The sequence below is a fragment of the Gopherus flavomarginatus genome, chromosome 4 (genome assembly GCF_025201925.1).
Source record: "Gopherus flavomarginatus isolate rGopFla2 chromosome 4, rGopFla2.mat.asm, whole genome shotgun sequence".
Taxonomy (NCBI): Eukaryota; Metazoa; Chordata; order Testudines; family Testudinidae; genus Gopherus; species Gopherus flavomarginatus.
Window position 1 is genome coordinate 126495050 of NC_066620.1, and position 13438 is coordinate 126508487.

The 13438-nt window shown below is 40.0% G+C and overlaps 1 protein-coding gene across 1 annotated transcript in view; it reads right to left on the reverse strand.

The window, feature by feature from the left end:
• Window positions 1-1098: 1098 nt before the first annotated feature.
• The window catches only part of NUS1 (NUS1 dehydrodolichyl diphosphate synthase subunit), a 32419-nt gene continuing 20079 nt past the window's right edge, over window positions 1099-13438 (reverse strand). The window contains exons 3-5 of the mRNA XM_050949874.1: window positions 8273-8425; window positions 2845-2944; window positions 1099-1331 (exon numbers count right to left, since the gene is read on the reverse strand). Coding sequence (XP_050805831.1) covers window positions 1241-1331; window positions 2845-2944; window positions 8273-8425 — 344 coding nt within the window. The 3' untranslated portion in view covers window positions 1099-1240. The remainder of the gene's footprint in view (window positions 1332-2844; window positions 2945-8272; window positions 8426-13438) is intronic.

Here is a 13438-nt window from a genome sequence, read left to right on the forward strand (position 1 = left end):
CTGTATTTGCAGACTTGCTAAACTCAGACTTGAACATATCTAGCTCAGAATGTATATTTATATCTGATGGAGACTTCCCTGAAATGTACCCAGTTAAACATTGCCTTATAGCTAAACAGTAATAAGGAAAGCACAGTGGTAATTTGTATTGTTCCTTAAATAGAGATTGAAAAATAGAATCAGCAACACAAAATCTAAATTTAACTCAATCTGAGACTGGTTTATCCAGCTAGAGACTTAATTCACTTAAAGTTTTAATTTAAGAATAGTACCAGATCAGTGGAATATAAAAAGTCATTGACAATGATAATTATGTTTTGGAAATCTCAATTTATGTCATCTCATCACTATGGGTGCTCAATTCAGTGCCCACTGAACTCAACAGGAATTTGGCTTCGCTGGGTCCTAGGAAAGAAGGGAATATATCTAGGGCTATACATGCATTTTTGGAAGGCTTTTGCTTTTAAACATTCTCTTTCCCCCCTCAAAAAAACCCCCACAATTCACCCTGGATATTTCATAACAGACTGCTGCTTAATGTACTTACCCCAAAATAAGGTAATGAAAGAATCTGTGGCCTCTTCAGATTACAGAAATTTATTACCTGTGCTTTTTATCCTTTTAGACACTTTGTCTTGTCAGCTGATAAGCTGGAATCTTTTCATTCCATTTTTATGGTCACCTGAACAGTTACTGATATACGCAATAAACACACACACACCTAACATATTTGAAGATAACCAGGCCAATAGCTCTCAAGTGTTCATCTATGAGGAACACAGGGAGGATAAGGACTGGACAGGCATATAATTGCAAACAAGTCTTCCACTTTTCCACTCTTTCAATGCATGTGGCAACATCTTACATTGCCTAGTAGTTTTCACAAGGATACTATGAATGTTTCCCCTTAGAAAAGAGGAACATTATTCTTACATAACATTTTGGTCACTGGAAGGAAAATAAAACAGAGGTGGGGGAATAGAGCATTTGATCAGCTCTGCTTAAAATTTATACAAGGTAATTTGCACAAATTAACAAAACTGTGCATTTCCCCCTTTCCGCAGAAGGATTCTCACACACTCACACGCACAGACTCTCTAGAAAGGTAAGACACTTTATTGAGTTTGTTGATAAATTAAGAAAATTACTATGAACCAGACTTGTTCAGATCACAGGGTGCTTGTAAACAGAGATACTGGATCCTTTCCATGGAAAGCCTGACAGAGTGTTCAACAAGAAATCATTTTCCCCAACGCTGCTCACAGGCTGCATAGTGATGGAGGGCAGAAAAAAAATCTTCATAGCTGATATTCAGGTGTGAAGGCAAAGAACTGAGGAAACAAATTAGGAAGGAGTCATTAAGGCAACTATTTTATATAAAGGAGTTTACCTAGGCAAGCAAATGTAATTTCTGGTTAATTATCACAATCACAACCACAACAGTTAACTGAGCTGCAGAGTTCTGGTACCCCTCAAATAACTCTCATAATGAAGGGCTTATCTATACACAAACTGCACTGAAAAAAACTAATTTGGCTGTAATTAACATGTTTTTTATTTTGGTGCAAGTTTACCCATGGACACTTACAGAGCACTGTGAAATAAGTGTGAGACAGACAGATTTGTGCCAAAATAAAAACCGGGTTAATTACAGACAGGCTAACTATTTCAGTGTAAATTTGGTAAATGTGTGTGTAGAAAAACCTTAAGACATTACTTTTAAGCAACTTATGTAGTACCATTGCCATTCTATTGTCATGATCTTTATTTAAGAGAGTTCTTCTACTGACTTCTGAAGTAGCCCACAAATAGCACAAAGAGCTGCTGCTTCCCATGACACTGAGAAATGTTCAAAATATTTTCAAACCACAGAAGAAAGTTTAAATCTTCTGGGTGAAAGTATGACTGAGCCCTTTTTCTATTAAAGCACTCAAAGACAGTTACAGGTTCGACTTCATTAATGAAGTGTCAGTAGGAGTCCCAAGATCAGACACACTTCTGCTTTCATTCAGATTACTCCTGTACATGGAAAAACCCCAACACATCCGCAAAGAATGCCTCTGACCTCATTAACATCTCCTCAGTTAAATCTAGAAGACAGACAAGTATATTTAACAAACCTCCATGTGTAGACAGAGGGCAACAGAGCTTTACATAACTTAACTCTAAGTGAAAAGTAAGTATCAACAGCAAGACATGCTCCTGTTATGAGAAAAGGTCAAATGCATACAATTCAAAGACAACCTGATACAAGCTGAGGCAAAACACTGTCACACAAAACTGATGGTTTGATACCTTCTCAACTATGCAGCCAATGGTCTTTAAGATACTACTGAATCTTTTCTGAAGAACCTATCAACCAGGGCATATAACAAAAGGATTCAGGATCCTTTTAACTGAACTGGTAATGCCAACACTTTTTAGAAGCTATTTTTTTGCACACCATGGTCAGAAAAGGAACTGAAGAGCAACAATCAATTAACAGACACTAGAAACATCTGCACACACAACTCCTCTCTGGGCTTCAAGGCACAAAAACCTCTAGAACCAATGGAGTAAATGCTTCTTGTTGGAGACAAGCAAAACCCAAAAGCAGGGAACCAATCAATATTATCTCTCTGTAACAGGAGATGGTAAAAATTGATGCACAGAACAGATACCTTCTGTACAATCACTATCTCCAGGCAGAACTCAGGCCCTGCTTTTTGTCTGCTGGAGGGATTTCATCTCTTTCTTTCTGCACTACTTTAAAATTTTAAAAAAAAAAAACAACATTTAAAACTGTTAAGTTAAAGAATGAATATATTCCAACCAGTTAACATAAATGATTTATAACCAACTCACATGATCTCTGTCAGTCTGATGTGCCAGGGAAGGAATCCTAATGTGCTGTCCACAGGACCAAACTTCAAAATTAAATCAGGGTCAGGGAAACCTTTATTACCTACAAAATAAATAAATAAAAAGAGAGGGAAATAATTAAAGTTTATGGGATTAGAGATTTAGACTTATTAGAATTTTAAGAGACTTATTTCACATGAAATATGCATTTGTTCATTTAAAAAAAAATCAGTCACATAAGAGACAGTAAAAAGTGTTATAGAGAAGAGATCAGCCCTGCACCTTTTTTCTAACAAGTGAAGAAAGAGGCTGAGGCCAGCATTGGTAAGAGTGGGCTGCTATGTCTTGCACAATAGTCTGGGGACTTGGTTAAAAATATAAATATACATAGTGAAGCCGTTAGAATCTTACTGTGAAAAATCAAATTAGCTGACATATTGACCATGATGTCTCATAACATATCACAGAACTCTCCACAAAACACCCCAATCACTGGGACACAGCTGAGAAAACTTAATGATTTATTACCTGGAGAACTTAAAAAAAAAAAAAAAAAAAGGGCAGTCTGCTCTTAACATACAGATTGACAGATTTTTACTACGTAGTGATCCCTGTGCTTTAAACACAAAAACAGGCATGAATTGCTTAATTTCTTGTACTTTGCCATTGTTCTTAATGAGTTTAGACAAGTAACTATACATAGTTCAATAAAGTGTCTGTAGGAGTCCTAAGGTCAGATGCATTTCTGTCTTCATTCAGAGTGCTCCTGGACATGGAGATACCCCAATGCATCCACAAAGTATACTTCTGACTCCATAATGTCTCTTATAGACAATACTTACCTCCTTTTAACATCTACTGATCTCAGAGGAGGTAAGTATCATAGAATATCAGGGTTGGAAGAGACCTCAGGAGGTCATCTAGTCCAACCCCCTGCTCAAAGCAGGCCCAACACTAACTAAATCATCACAGCCCCTCACTGTTCTCCAGACTAAATAACCCCAGTTCCCTCAGCCTCTCCTCGTAAGTCATGTGCCCCAGTCCCTTAATCATCTTTGTTGCCCTCCGCTAGACTCTCTCCAATTTGTCCACATCCCTCTGTAGTGGTGGGACCAAAACTGGACGCAATACTCCAGATGAGGCCTCACCAGTGCCAAATAAAGGGGAATAATCACTTCCCTCGATCTGCTGGCTGTGCTCCTACTAATACAGCTCAATATGCCGTTGGCCTTCTTGGTAACGAGGGCACACCGCTGACTCATATCCAGCTTCTCGTCCACCTCGTCCCAGGTCTTTTTGTGCAGAACTACTGCTTAGCCAGTCAGTCCCCAGCCTGTAGCAGTGCATGGGATTCTTCCTTCCTAAGTGCAGGACTCTGCACTTGTCCTTGTTGAACCTCATCAGATTTCTTTTGGCCCAATCCTTCAATTTGTCTAGGTCCCTCTGGACCCTATCCCTACCCTCCAGCGTACCTACCTCCCCCCCCAGTTTAGTGTCATCTGTGAACCTGCTGAGGGTGCAATTAATCCTATCATGCAGATTATTAAAGATGTTGAACAAAACCATCCCCAGGACTGACCCCGGGGCACTCCGCTTGATACCGGCTGCCAACTAGCCATCAAGCCTTTGATCACTACCCATTGAGCCCGACAATCTAGCCAGCTTTCTATCCACCTATCAGTCCATTCATTCAATCTACTTTAACTTGCTGGTAACAATACTGTGGGAAAATGGCAGCACAGAAAGATGAAGTGACTTGCCAGAGTCCATTCTGCAAGTCACTGGCAGAACCAGGAATGGTCTCCAGAGTCCCAGTCAAGTGTTCTATCTAGGCCACACTGAATTTCAGCTCTGTGGATTAAATTTGTAAATTAGACTAATTCCATTTTAATATGGTTTGATAAAGTTGTCATTGTGGTAGTTTAAAAAAATGCAGGACTATTAGAAGCAGGCTTAGCAGGGTTGTGTAATAACATTTAAACTCCTACCCACACTACACACTTCAGACTAAACTGTAGTGCTCTGCGTACATCCATCTTGGACTACTCCCACATAGAGCCAACCACACTGTAGTGAATAGTACTGTTCTCCTCAACCATCTGTAGAACATACTGTAGTTATGTCAGTAGTTTAACTAACTGAATGGTCCCCATAGTAAGAAAATACCCAGGCTTGGGTTTTTTTGGTATTAAATTTAAGATTGGAATCAAATTTCCTTAATTTCTGGGAGTAATTCCACGTGCAGCAAGAATCGGATATGCCTCTTTCAAATGAGACATGTAAGAACGTCTATATGGAAAGTCTGACACCTTAAATTTCCTATTATGATGCTCTAGTATTGTGTTAAGGGAGGAAACAGATGACCAAGAGCTCAGTTCTTTTTGCAGAGCTGGAGCCCTGCATCTGACATTGATGGGAAAGTCCAAAACAAAGGCAAAACACCAAGCCATATTAAAATCATTTCAAAACCTTCTGATAAGGGTAGAATTATCACTGGAGTATGGGTTGTTCGCCTACTCCATTCCTCTGGGAATCGGTTGGGATTATTCTGGTTTTTATGATTGTGACACAGAACTTTAGGTATGGAAGTGGTTGACTGAGGCAAGTGTCCTAGCCTCTGGAAGAGTTAATTTCCGAAGGAAAAGAAGGGGACATTTCAGATTTAAAGCCATTGAGACTATGTGGTGTGATACACAAGAAAGTCTTCCATAGAGGGAGGGACAAGTCTGAGGTATCCAGTAACTATCTTGTGCTCCTACTGCATTCCAGAGGCTGGAGAGAGTGTGGTGGCCTGATTAGCTGGACAGATTTGGGGTAGCAACAGAATTGTTGCTTCCAACACACATGTTCTATGCCACAGCCATTGATGTGGCCCACTAAAAATAGTTCAGGATGAAGAGAAGAGCAGTCACTGAGCTCAGTTCCTCCATGTACTCTAGGAAGTTGGCTAGGAAGGACATAAAGTCAGTATAGGACACAGCAATAGAGATCAAGAATGGGGAGAAAGTTCTCAATGGACACGATCCTAAAGGCATCTTTAGTTTTAACTCTGCCCTGTAATAATGCCATGCAGTAACCAACCAATTCTGATTGCAACATCTGTGCTTAGAGTCATAGATTCAACTGATTTTTCATTTTAGTTTGCTCTTTCCACATTCCTTCTTGGTGTCATTACAGGGGAGAGTTGTTTAAGTGCCTTAACTGTACATTTTGCTACCTTAACATGTTTAGATTTCTAGAATTTAATCTACGCTTAGAAATTCCTGGGTTTTTGCATGCCTGTGTTAAGAGATAATTAAGCCCTACCTGTAATTTTTTTTTAATTTTAGATATGTAAACAGACTTAATTCCTAGACAACAATTGAGTTAAATTAGAGTTATGTCAGAGGTATTAGGAGGTCATCAGTAAGAGTATTCTGTTCGGCCCTAAAAGTCAAACCTGTCTTGTCCATAAAAGCAACTGTGCATCTACACCAAATTTTCAGCACAATTCAAGAGTAAAGCTTGAATTTTCTTAGTTTCAAAAAAAAAGTTTAGTTTCGAGTTCTAGTCAGTTAAAAGTTAACAAAAATTCACACTCTGCATCATGTTATTCTGTAGTTTGGCTGCTGCTCACTTGAGGTAGGTTGGCATTAGCCTGAGTGTAGATAATTCAAGTTAATTTGAATGCGAAGACAGGCTTTAATACATTCAGTTGACTCAGTCGCACTTCTCTCGTTTCTTCAGAAGGAAAATTGTTTGAGAATCCCATAAAAGACACTAAAATATGAAGATTGGTGTTGGAGAGGTTATACAGGATACAGACAGGAGGAAGACTTGGAGGGGAGGAGTTAAATCGAGCTTTGAAGGCATAGAAGAAACTGATGCAGAAGGTGAGGGAAGCCAATGGGATATGTTTTCAGAGTGGTCTGCAAAAGAGTTTAGCAGCAGCATCTTCAAATAGGGCAGAATTGGGTGAAAGTTTTTTGACTAACAAATTTTGCCAAAAAACACACCTGGGGTGGGGGAGAAGGAGAGGCTCAAATTATTCTCAAATTTGGGAAATAGTTTAGGCTGAAACTTTTTTTCAAAATGTCACTTTGAATTGAGATTTGAAAGGTTTTCAGGCTTTTTTTGTTTAGTCGAGGGAAAAAAATGAAAATTCAATTTTACACTCTCAAACACTGAAATAAATAAATATAAAATTATGTGCTCAGTTCTGTGCCAGGGACATGACAAATGTTATGATTTAAGCTATATACAGTAACTTCTCACTTAATGGGTGTAGTTATGTTCCTGAAAAATGCGACTTTAAGCAAAACAATGTTAAGCGAATCCAATTTCCCCGTAAGAATTAATGTAACTGGGGGGTGGGGGGGGTTAGGTTCCAGGGAAATTTTTTTCACCAGACAAAAAAATATATATTATATAGAAATATACACAGTATATGTTTTAAATAAAGAATCTAATATTGTTCACAGCTATGATGATTGTGAAGCTTAGTTGAGGTGGTGAAGTTAGAGGGTGGAAGAGGGTGGGATATTTCCTAGGGAATGCCTTGCTGCTAAATGATGAACTTGGCTGAGCCCTCAAGGGTTAACACGTTGTTAATGTTGCCTCTCTCACAAGGCAGCTCGAACACAAGGGAGGGGAGACAGCATAGCAGACAGAGAGAGACACACACCTTGTGTGAGAGAGAGAGAGAGAGAGAGAGAGAGAGATTCACATTGCCCCTTTATGTAAGCTGACCCACTCTTAAGTGCATTGTCTTTATAAGTGGATCACGAAGTTGAGACAGCAGCTGCTGCTGCCCCAAGCTGTCTCTCTCCATTTGTGTCCTCACCCTGCTCTATATGAAGAAGGGGTAAGCGGGGTGCAGGAGCAGGGGGGAGGGGGACATTCTGACATTAGCACCCCTTCCCACCCTCTGCACAGCAAGCAGGAGTCTCTGGGAGCAGCTCCAAGGCAGAGGGCAGGAGCAGCGCATGGCAGTGGGGGGAGGGACAGCTGAACTGCCAGCAATTGATAGCCTGCTGGGCAGCTGCAGCACAGGAAACTTACGGGAGCAGGGAGCCGATAGGGGGGCTGCAGGTCCACCGTGGTTCCAAGCCCCCACCAGCTAGCTGCAGCGGGCTGCTCTTCCTGCAAGCAGTGAACAAAGCAGGCAGCTGCCAAACGATGTTAGAAAGGAACACTGCCCAACTTTAAATGAGCATGTTCTCTAATTGATCAGCAGTGTAACAATGAAACAACATTAACCAGGATGACTTTAAGTGAGGAGTTACTATATTATCAAGATATGGGCAAAAGTTCTAAAATGGTCATCAATGCTGAACAGGAGACCAAATCCAGATGTAAATCCAATGCCATTTTGATCCAAATATGCCTGTTACAAATTGACTTGTTAGCACATAGTATTCCCTCCCTGCCCCAGGCACAATACAGTACTTACTACTTAGTAAGTTGTTTAAGACATTCACATCCAGGTCCGTATATTTTCTTTGCTGTTGTGCTACCAACTGGCAGAAGTTCTGAGCAGCTCTCACTATGTCTGCCTTTCCATCTTCTGGGGACAGCACTTTCAATGTAGATTGGCAATTTAAAACTGCAAGTACAAAGCACAAAATTGTTTTAAAAGCAAGTGAACTTTTGCAAGAAAGGTTATTTGTTTACAGTTCTAGGAGGTTGATGAACTATTCAGAGAATGGGGACAGGGATGCAAGTTCTTGTATCAATAACAAAGTGTGCACATCTTGAAATCTCACATTTTAAGAAGCAATGCACTAAAGCATTTCTACACAGTGTACAAACATGTATATCGCAACTACATCTTTTTAAAAGTTTCTGGTGTTCATAGTCTCCAGGTTTGTTACCTTAACTTTGTATTTCCTACAGTTTGACCTTAGGACATCTTCCAGGGATCTTGTAAGTGCCTAAAAGCCTACCACTTATAATTGAACAGTGTCATTAGTCTCAGGCCAGTTTCCAAGCTGTGGGGCAGGAGGGCAAGGCCACTCCAGAAGGCTGCATTGGCACTTGCTGCATATGACTGCTGGAAGCACTGTGCCAGAAGGCTATGGTACCAGGGAGCAGGGTAGGGAACAGAATGGAGGGATCACCTGGGCTCCAAAGGGAGTTGCAATCAAATGAAAAATGGAAAGCATACCCATAAAAAACAGAAGGATGAGATAAATGAAAGAAAGGACAGACAAAAACAAGAGAGTAGCACAAAGAACAAAACAGGAGGCAGGATGTGACAATTCCAGACGCAACATAATGGGACATGGGTGAAAGGCAGACTGGATCTTTAAGAAACTCATAATACATTTATAATTTTAAATTATTTGGTTGCAAGTAACTGCTTTACAGGAGTCTTTGAAAAGGCTATAGACAGAGAAATTAAGACAGACGAACAAGGATTATGAGGCTACTAGGGAAGACAGCCACTAGTTTTTAGTCTATATCACTAGACTAAGTGAATGGAAGGGATGAAGGTAGGGTACCCATGCTAAAATACACAAGCTTCTTGCTAGCTGATGTACTTATGGCCCATTTTTGAAAGAAGATATACATTCCACATTTCTTGTCTGAGAAGGAAAGAAAGATATTCAGTCACAAGTTCATCTGTGAGGGGCAAACTTTGCAGTGGGCTTCAACTGACTACTTGCATCCAATGCATTTACCCAAAGAACCAGGAAAACAGCTCGGAATCATTAAATATGCTTTGTGCTATGTGTAACACACCAGGTTTATTATTTAGGTTCTCAGACTCAGTCACGGACTACAGAGCACTTGCTGGTAGCCCATGAAAAGTTATGTGGTCAGATAGTGCTGGCTCTCCTTGTTTTCAGCTGCTTTCAAGGATGTCCAGGTTCTTCAGTGCAAAGGAGAGCCTGGAGGTTTGCAGAAGCATCCAGGAATAAGATGGGACTGCACAGCTATCTCAATACGGGCTGCTGCAGAATATACACATTTGAACTTTAAGAGAAACAGGATTACAACTATCACTTGGCTGAATTCGTACTCGTCAGCACAACGCAGATTTCAAGCGTGGCCCCTCTATGGGTAATGGTAGGGAAAAGTCTCCAGCTCTGGTATGTAGGGTATGCACATACCTAAGTGGAACAGATGTCTGCATCTACTCAAAAGAATTATCTGATCTCTAAAGATACTATACTGACTTGGACCAAGATATTTTTAAAAATGGATGCCTAAAGTTAAGCTCTTAAATAAGCGTTATGTTTAGACACAAGTAAGTGGCCTCATTTTCTGAAGTGCTGAACACTCAGCAGCTCCCCCTGATGTCACAATTAGTATTGTTTGAAAGGACAAAGGAACTGGCAGCTGGCCGAAATGAGGCTGACCTACCTTGGCCTCAAAGAGCCAGAACTCTTACAGCTAAGAGCCTGCCCTACATAAGGAAGCCGAGATAAGAGTAAGAATTCAGCCAATGATTACGGCAAGTCTACACTACAAAATTAAGTCTACCTAACTTACGTTGACTTATAGCCACTGCAGTAATTGAACTGCTTTTGCATGTCCATACTATGTTCCTTGTGTCAGCGGTGCGCATCTCACCAGGAGTGCTTGCACCAATTTAACTGCCAGCGTGGGGCATTGTGGGACAGCTTCTGAAAGGCAGCAACAGTTGATGTAAGCAACACAATATCTATACTGACACTGTGTCGACCTAACTAAATCAACCTCTTGCAGAAGTGAAGTTATTAAGTCAGCAGAGTGGGAGAGCTACATCAGTGAGAGCTGAATTTTAGCATAGATATTTAGAGTTAGGTTGATTTAAGTTGCCTTATGTCTATCTAACTGTAGTGTAGCCCAGGGCTTAGATAACATGTCTATACATTGCCCAGTACAGTGGGGTCTCTGAATGTTACTTAACACAAATATTGCATTGAAAAGAGAGGAAACTGATGCTGCAGTCTAAAACCAAAATCACCAGCAAGACTTTGCCATGCTATCTACCAAGAGAAGAATAGATAAGGGAGCAAGTGGAGAAGCAGAAGCATCTAGATGCATGGGGACAAGAGGAACATGATACTCATTGTTAGTGTGTCTTTACTACTGGAAGAGGAGATGGGCAACAAGACAGTCTTGCACCCTGAAAATCCAAGGAACCCCTGTTGTGTGCCATATAACATTAATAAAGTATACATTCAAGACACTGAAATTCACCCCAGAATTCTTGCAGTTGAGGAAATGAAAAAAAAACTTTAAAATGTCTTTTTCAGAAGAACTACCAATAAATAGAAACTTCTGAGGCAGATCCTGGCTGGCACATTAAAAGGAATGTATCCCTTCTCTCAGGAAATCTTCTAAAGTAGTACTGCAAATCTGGTGAGAGAACCCTGTGAGTGTAAAGAACTGAATGACTCAAGCAGTAAAAGACTAATTTTAAAATTATTGGGTCTCACATTCATAATAATAGGATACAACTTGATGACTGTACTTTTTAAGTAACAATCTGTTTGGCAAGTAGCATTTCTTACAAGTACAGTATTTGTCTTTACAAATGCATTCCTTGAGTAGCACAATAGTATTGTTAGTCTGGTACTATATTGTTACAATACCAATGTTATATACTCAAGCAGACAGTTGCACTTTGCAGCAGCTTCCCAGTGCCTTAAAAACACTTGTGGAGAAGTTTATATACTGAGGCCCTCAGTTACAGGCTGTCCCTCTTGCATATGGAGGTCTCTATCTTATCAAGAAAGTAAATATGTTTAGACATGTCAGCTAGTTAGCTAAAACAACGAGGAGTCTTGTGGCACCTTAGAGACTAACCAATTTATTTGGGCATAAGCTTTCATGGGCTAGAACCCATTTCATCAGATGCATGGAGTGGAAAATACAGTAGCAGGTGTATATACATAGTACATGAAAAGATGGGAGTTGCCTTACCAAGTGAGGGGTCAGTCTAAAGAGACAATTACATTAACAGTAGAATACCAAAAGGAGGAAAAATCACTTTTGTAGTGGTAATGCGGGTGGCCCGTTTCAAACAGTTGAGAAGAAGGTGTGAACAACAGTAGGGGGAAATTTAGTTTTTCTAATGACCCATCAACTCCCAGTCTTTATTCAGGCCTAATTTGAGGGTGTTCAGTTTGCAAATTAATTCCAGTTCTGCAGTTTCACGTTTGAGTCTGTTTCTGAAGTTTTTTTGTTGAAGAATTGCCACTTGTAAGTTATGTTATTGAGTGACCAGGGAGATTGAAGTGTTCTCCTACTGGTTTTTGAATGTTATAATTCCTGATGTCAGATTTGTGTCCATTTATTCTTTTGTGTTGAGACTATCCAGTTTGGCCAATGTATATGACAGAGGGGCATTGCTGGCCATCCTCATTACCACTATAAAAGTGATTTTTCCTCCCTTGGTATTCTACTGTTAAATTAAATTGTCTTGTTAGACTGACCTCCCACTTGGTAAGGCAACTCCTATCTTTTAGCGTACTATGTATATATACCTGCTACTGTATTTTCCACTCCATGAATCTGAAGAATTGGGTTCTAGCCCATGAAAGCTTATGCCCAAATGTGTTAGTTTCTAAGGTGCCACAAGGACTCCTCATTGTTTTTGCTGATACAGACTAACACGGCTACTACTCTGAAGCTAGTTAGCTGAGTCAGAAGAACTGATTCTCAGTGTCTTCCTCTTAATTGTGGAACAGGAAGCATACACTAGATTTGTTTGTGTATGCTAAATTGCGAAAGTAACCTTATTGTAGACATTCCTGCCCTGGTCCCCTCATGCTTCATGAGGAAGCTACTGTTGCACGCAGCAGTGGAAGAGCTTCTGTTCATTCTTCCCTTTTCCCCTCTTATGGGTACTGTGCACACTGCCAGTACTGAGGCAATGTTTGCTCCGACATCCTTCTCCTACCCAGAGCTAGTTAATTTCACATAAAGAAAGGAGGCTGGCCAGCATGCTGAAAAAACAAGAAAGAGTGAATATGCAGGTGACCTCTCCCCTATGAAATTAGCTTATTCTGCGTCTTCTATTGGGAAGTGTCCCCCTCGTTTCTACAGCTAACTGTGAAGTGTTCGCATAACTATGGACATATAAAATTTAAGAATATTTTTTTCCACTAATAATTCTCACATAGATTACGAGAACAATATGTCCCTTAGACCAGTGGTTCTCAACCAGGCACACATTTACCCCATGGGATATGCAGGGATCTTGCAGGGGGTACATCAACTCATCTAGACATTTGCCTAGTTTTACAACAGGTATATAAAAAGCACTAGCAAAGTTTGTACAAACTAAAATTTCACACAATGACTTGTTTATACTGTTCTATATATATTATACACTGAAATGTAAGTATAATATTTATATTCTAATTGATTTTATAATTATATGGTAAAAATGAGCAAGTATGCAATTTTTCAGTAAGTGTGCTGTGACACTTGTCTTTTTATATCTGATTTTATAAGCAAGTTGTTTTTAAGTGAGGTGAAACTTGGGAGTACCCAAGACAAAGACTACTGTAGTCTGGAAAGGTTAAGAGCCACTGCCTTAGATAACAGGATCCTTTGAGCAACTACTACACAAACAACACTAGCCCAGGATGGTTATAAACATTCTTTGTCACTCACTTTA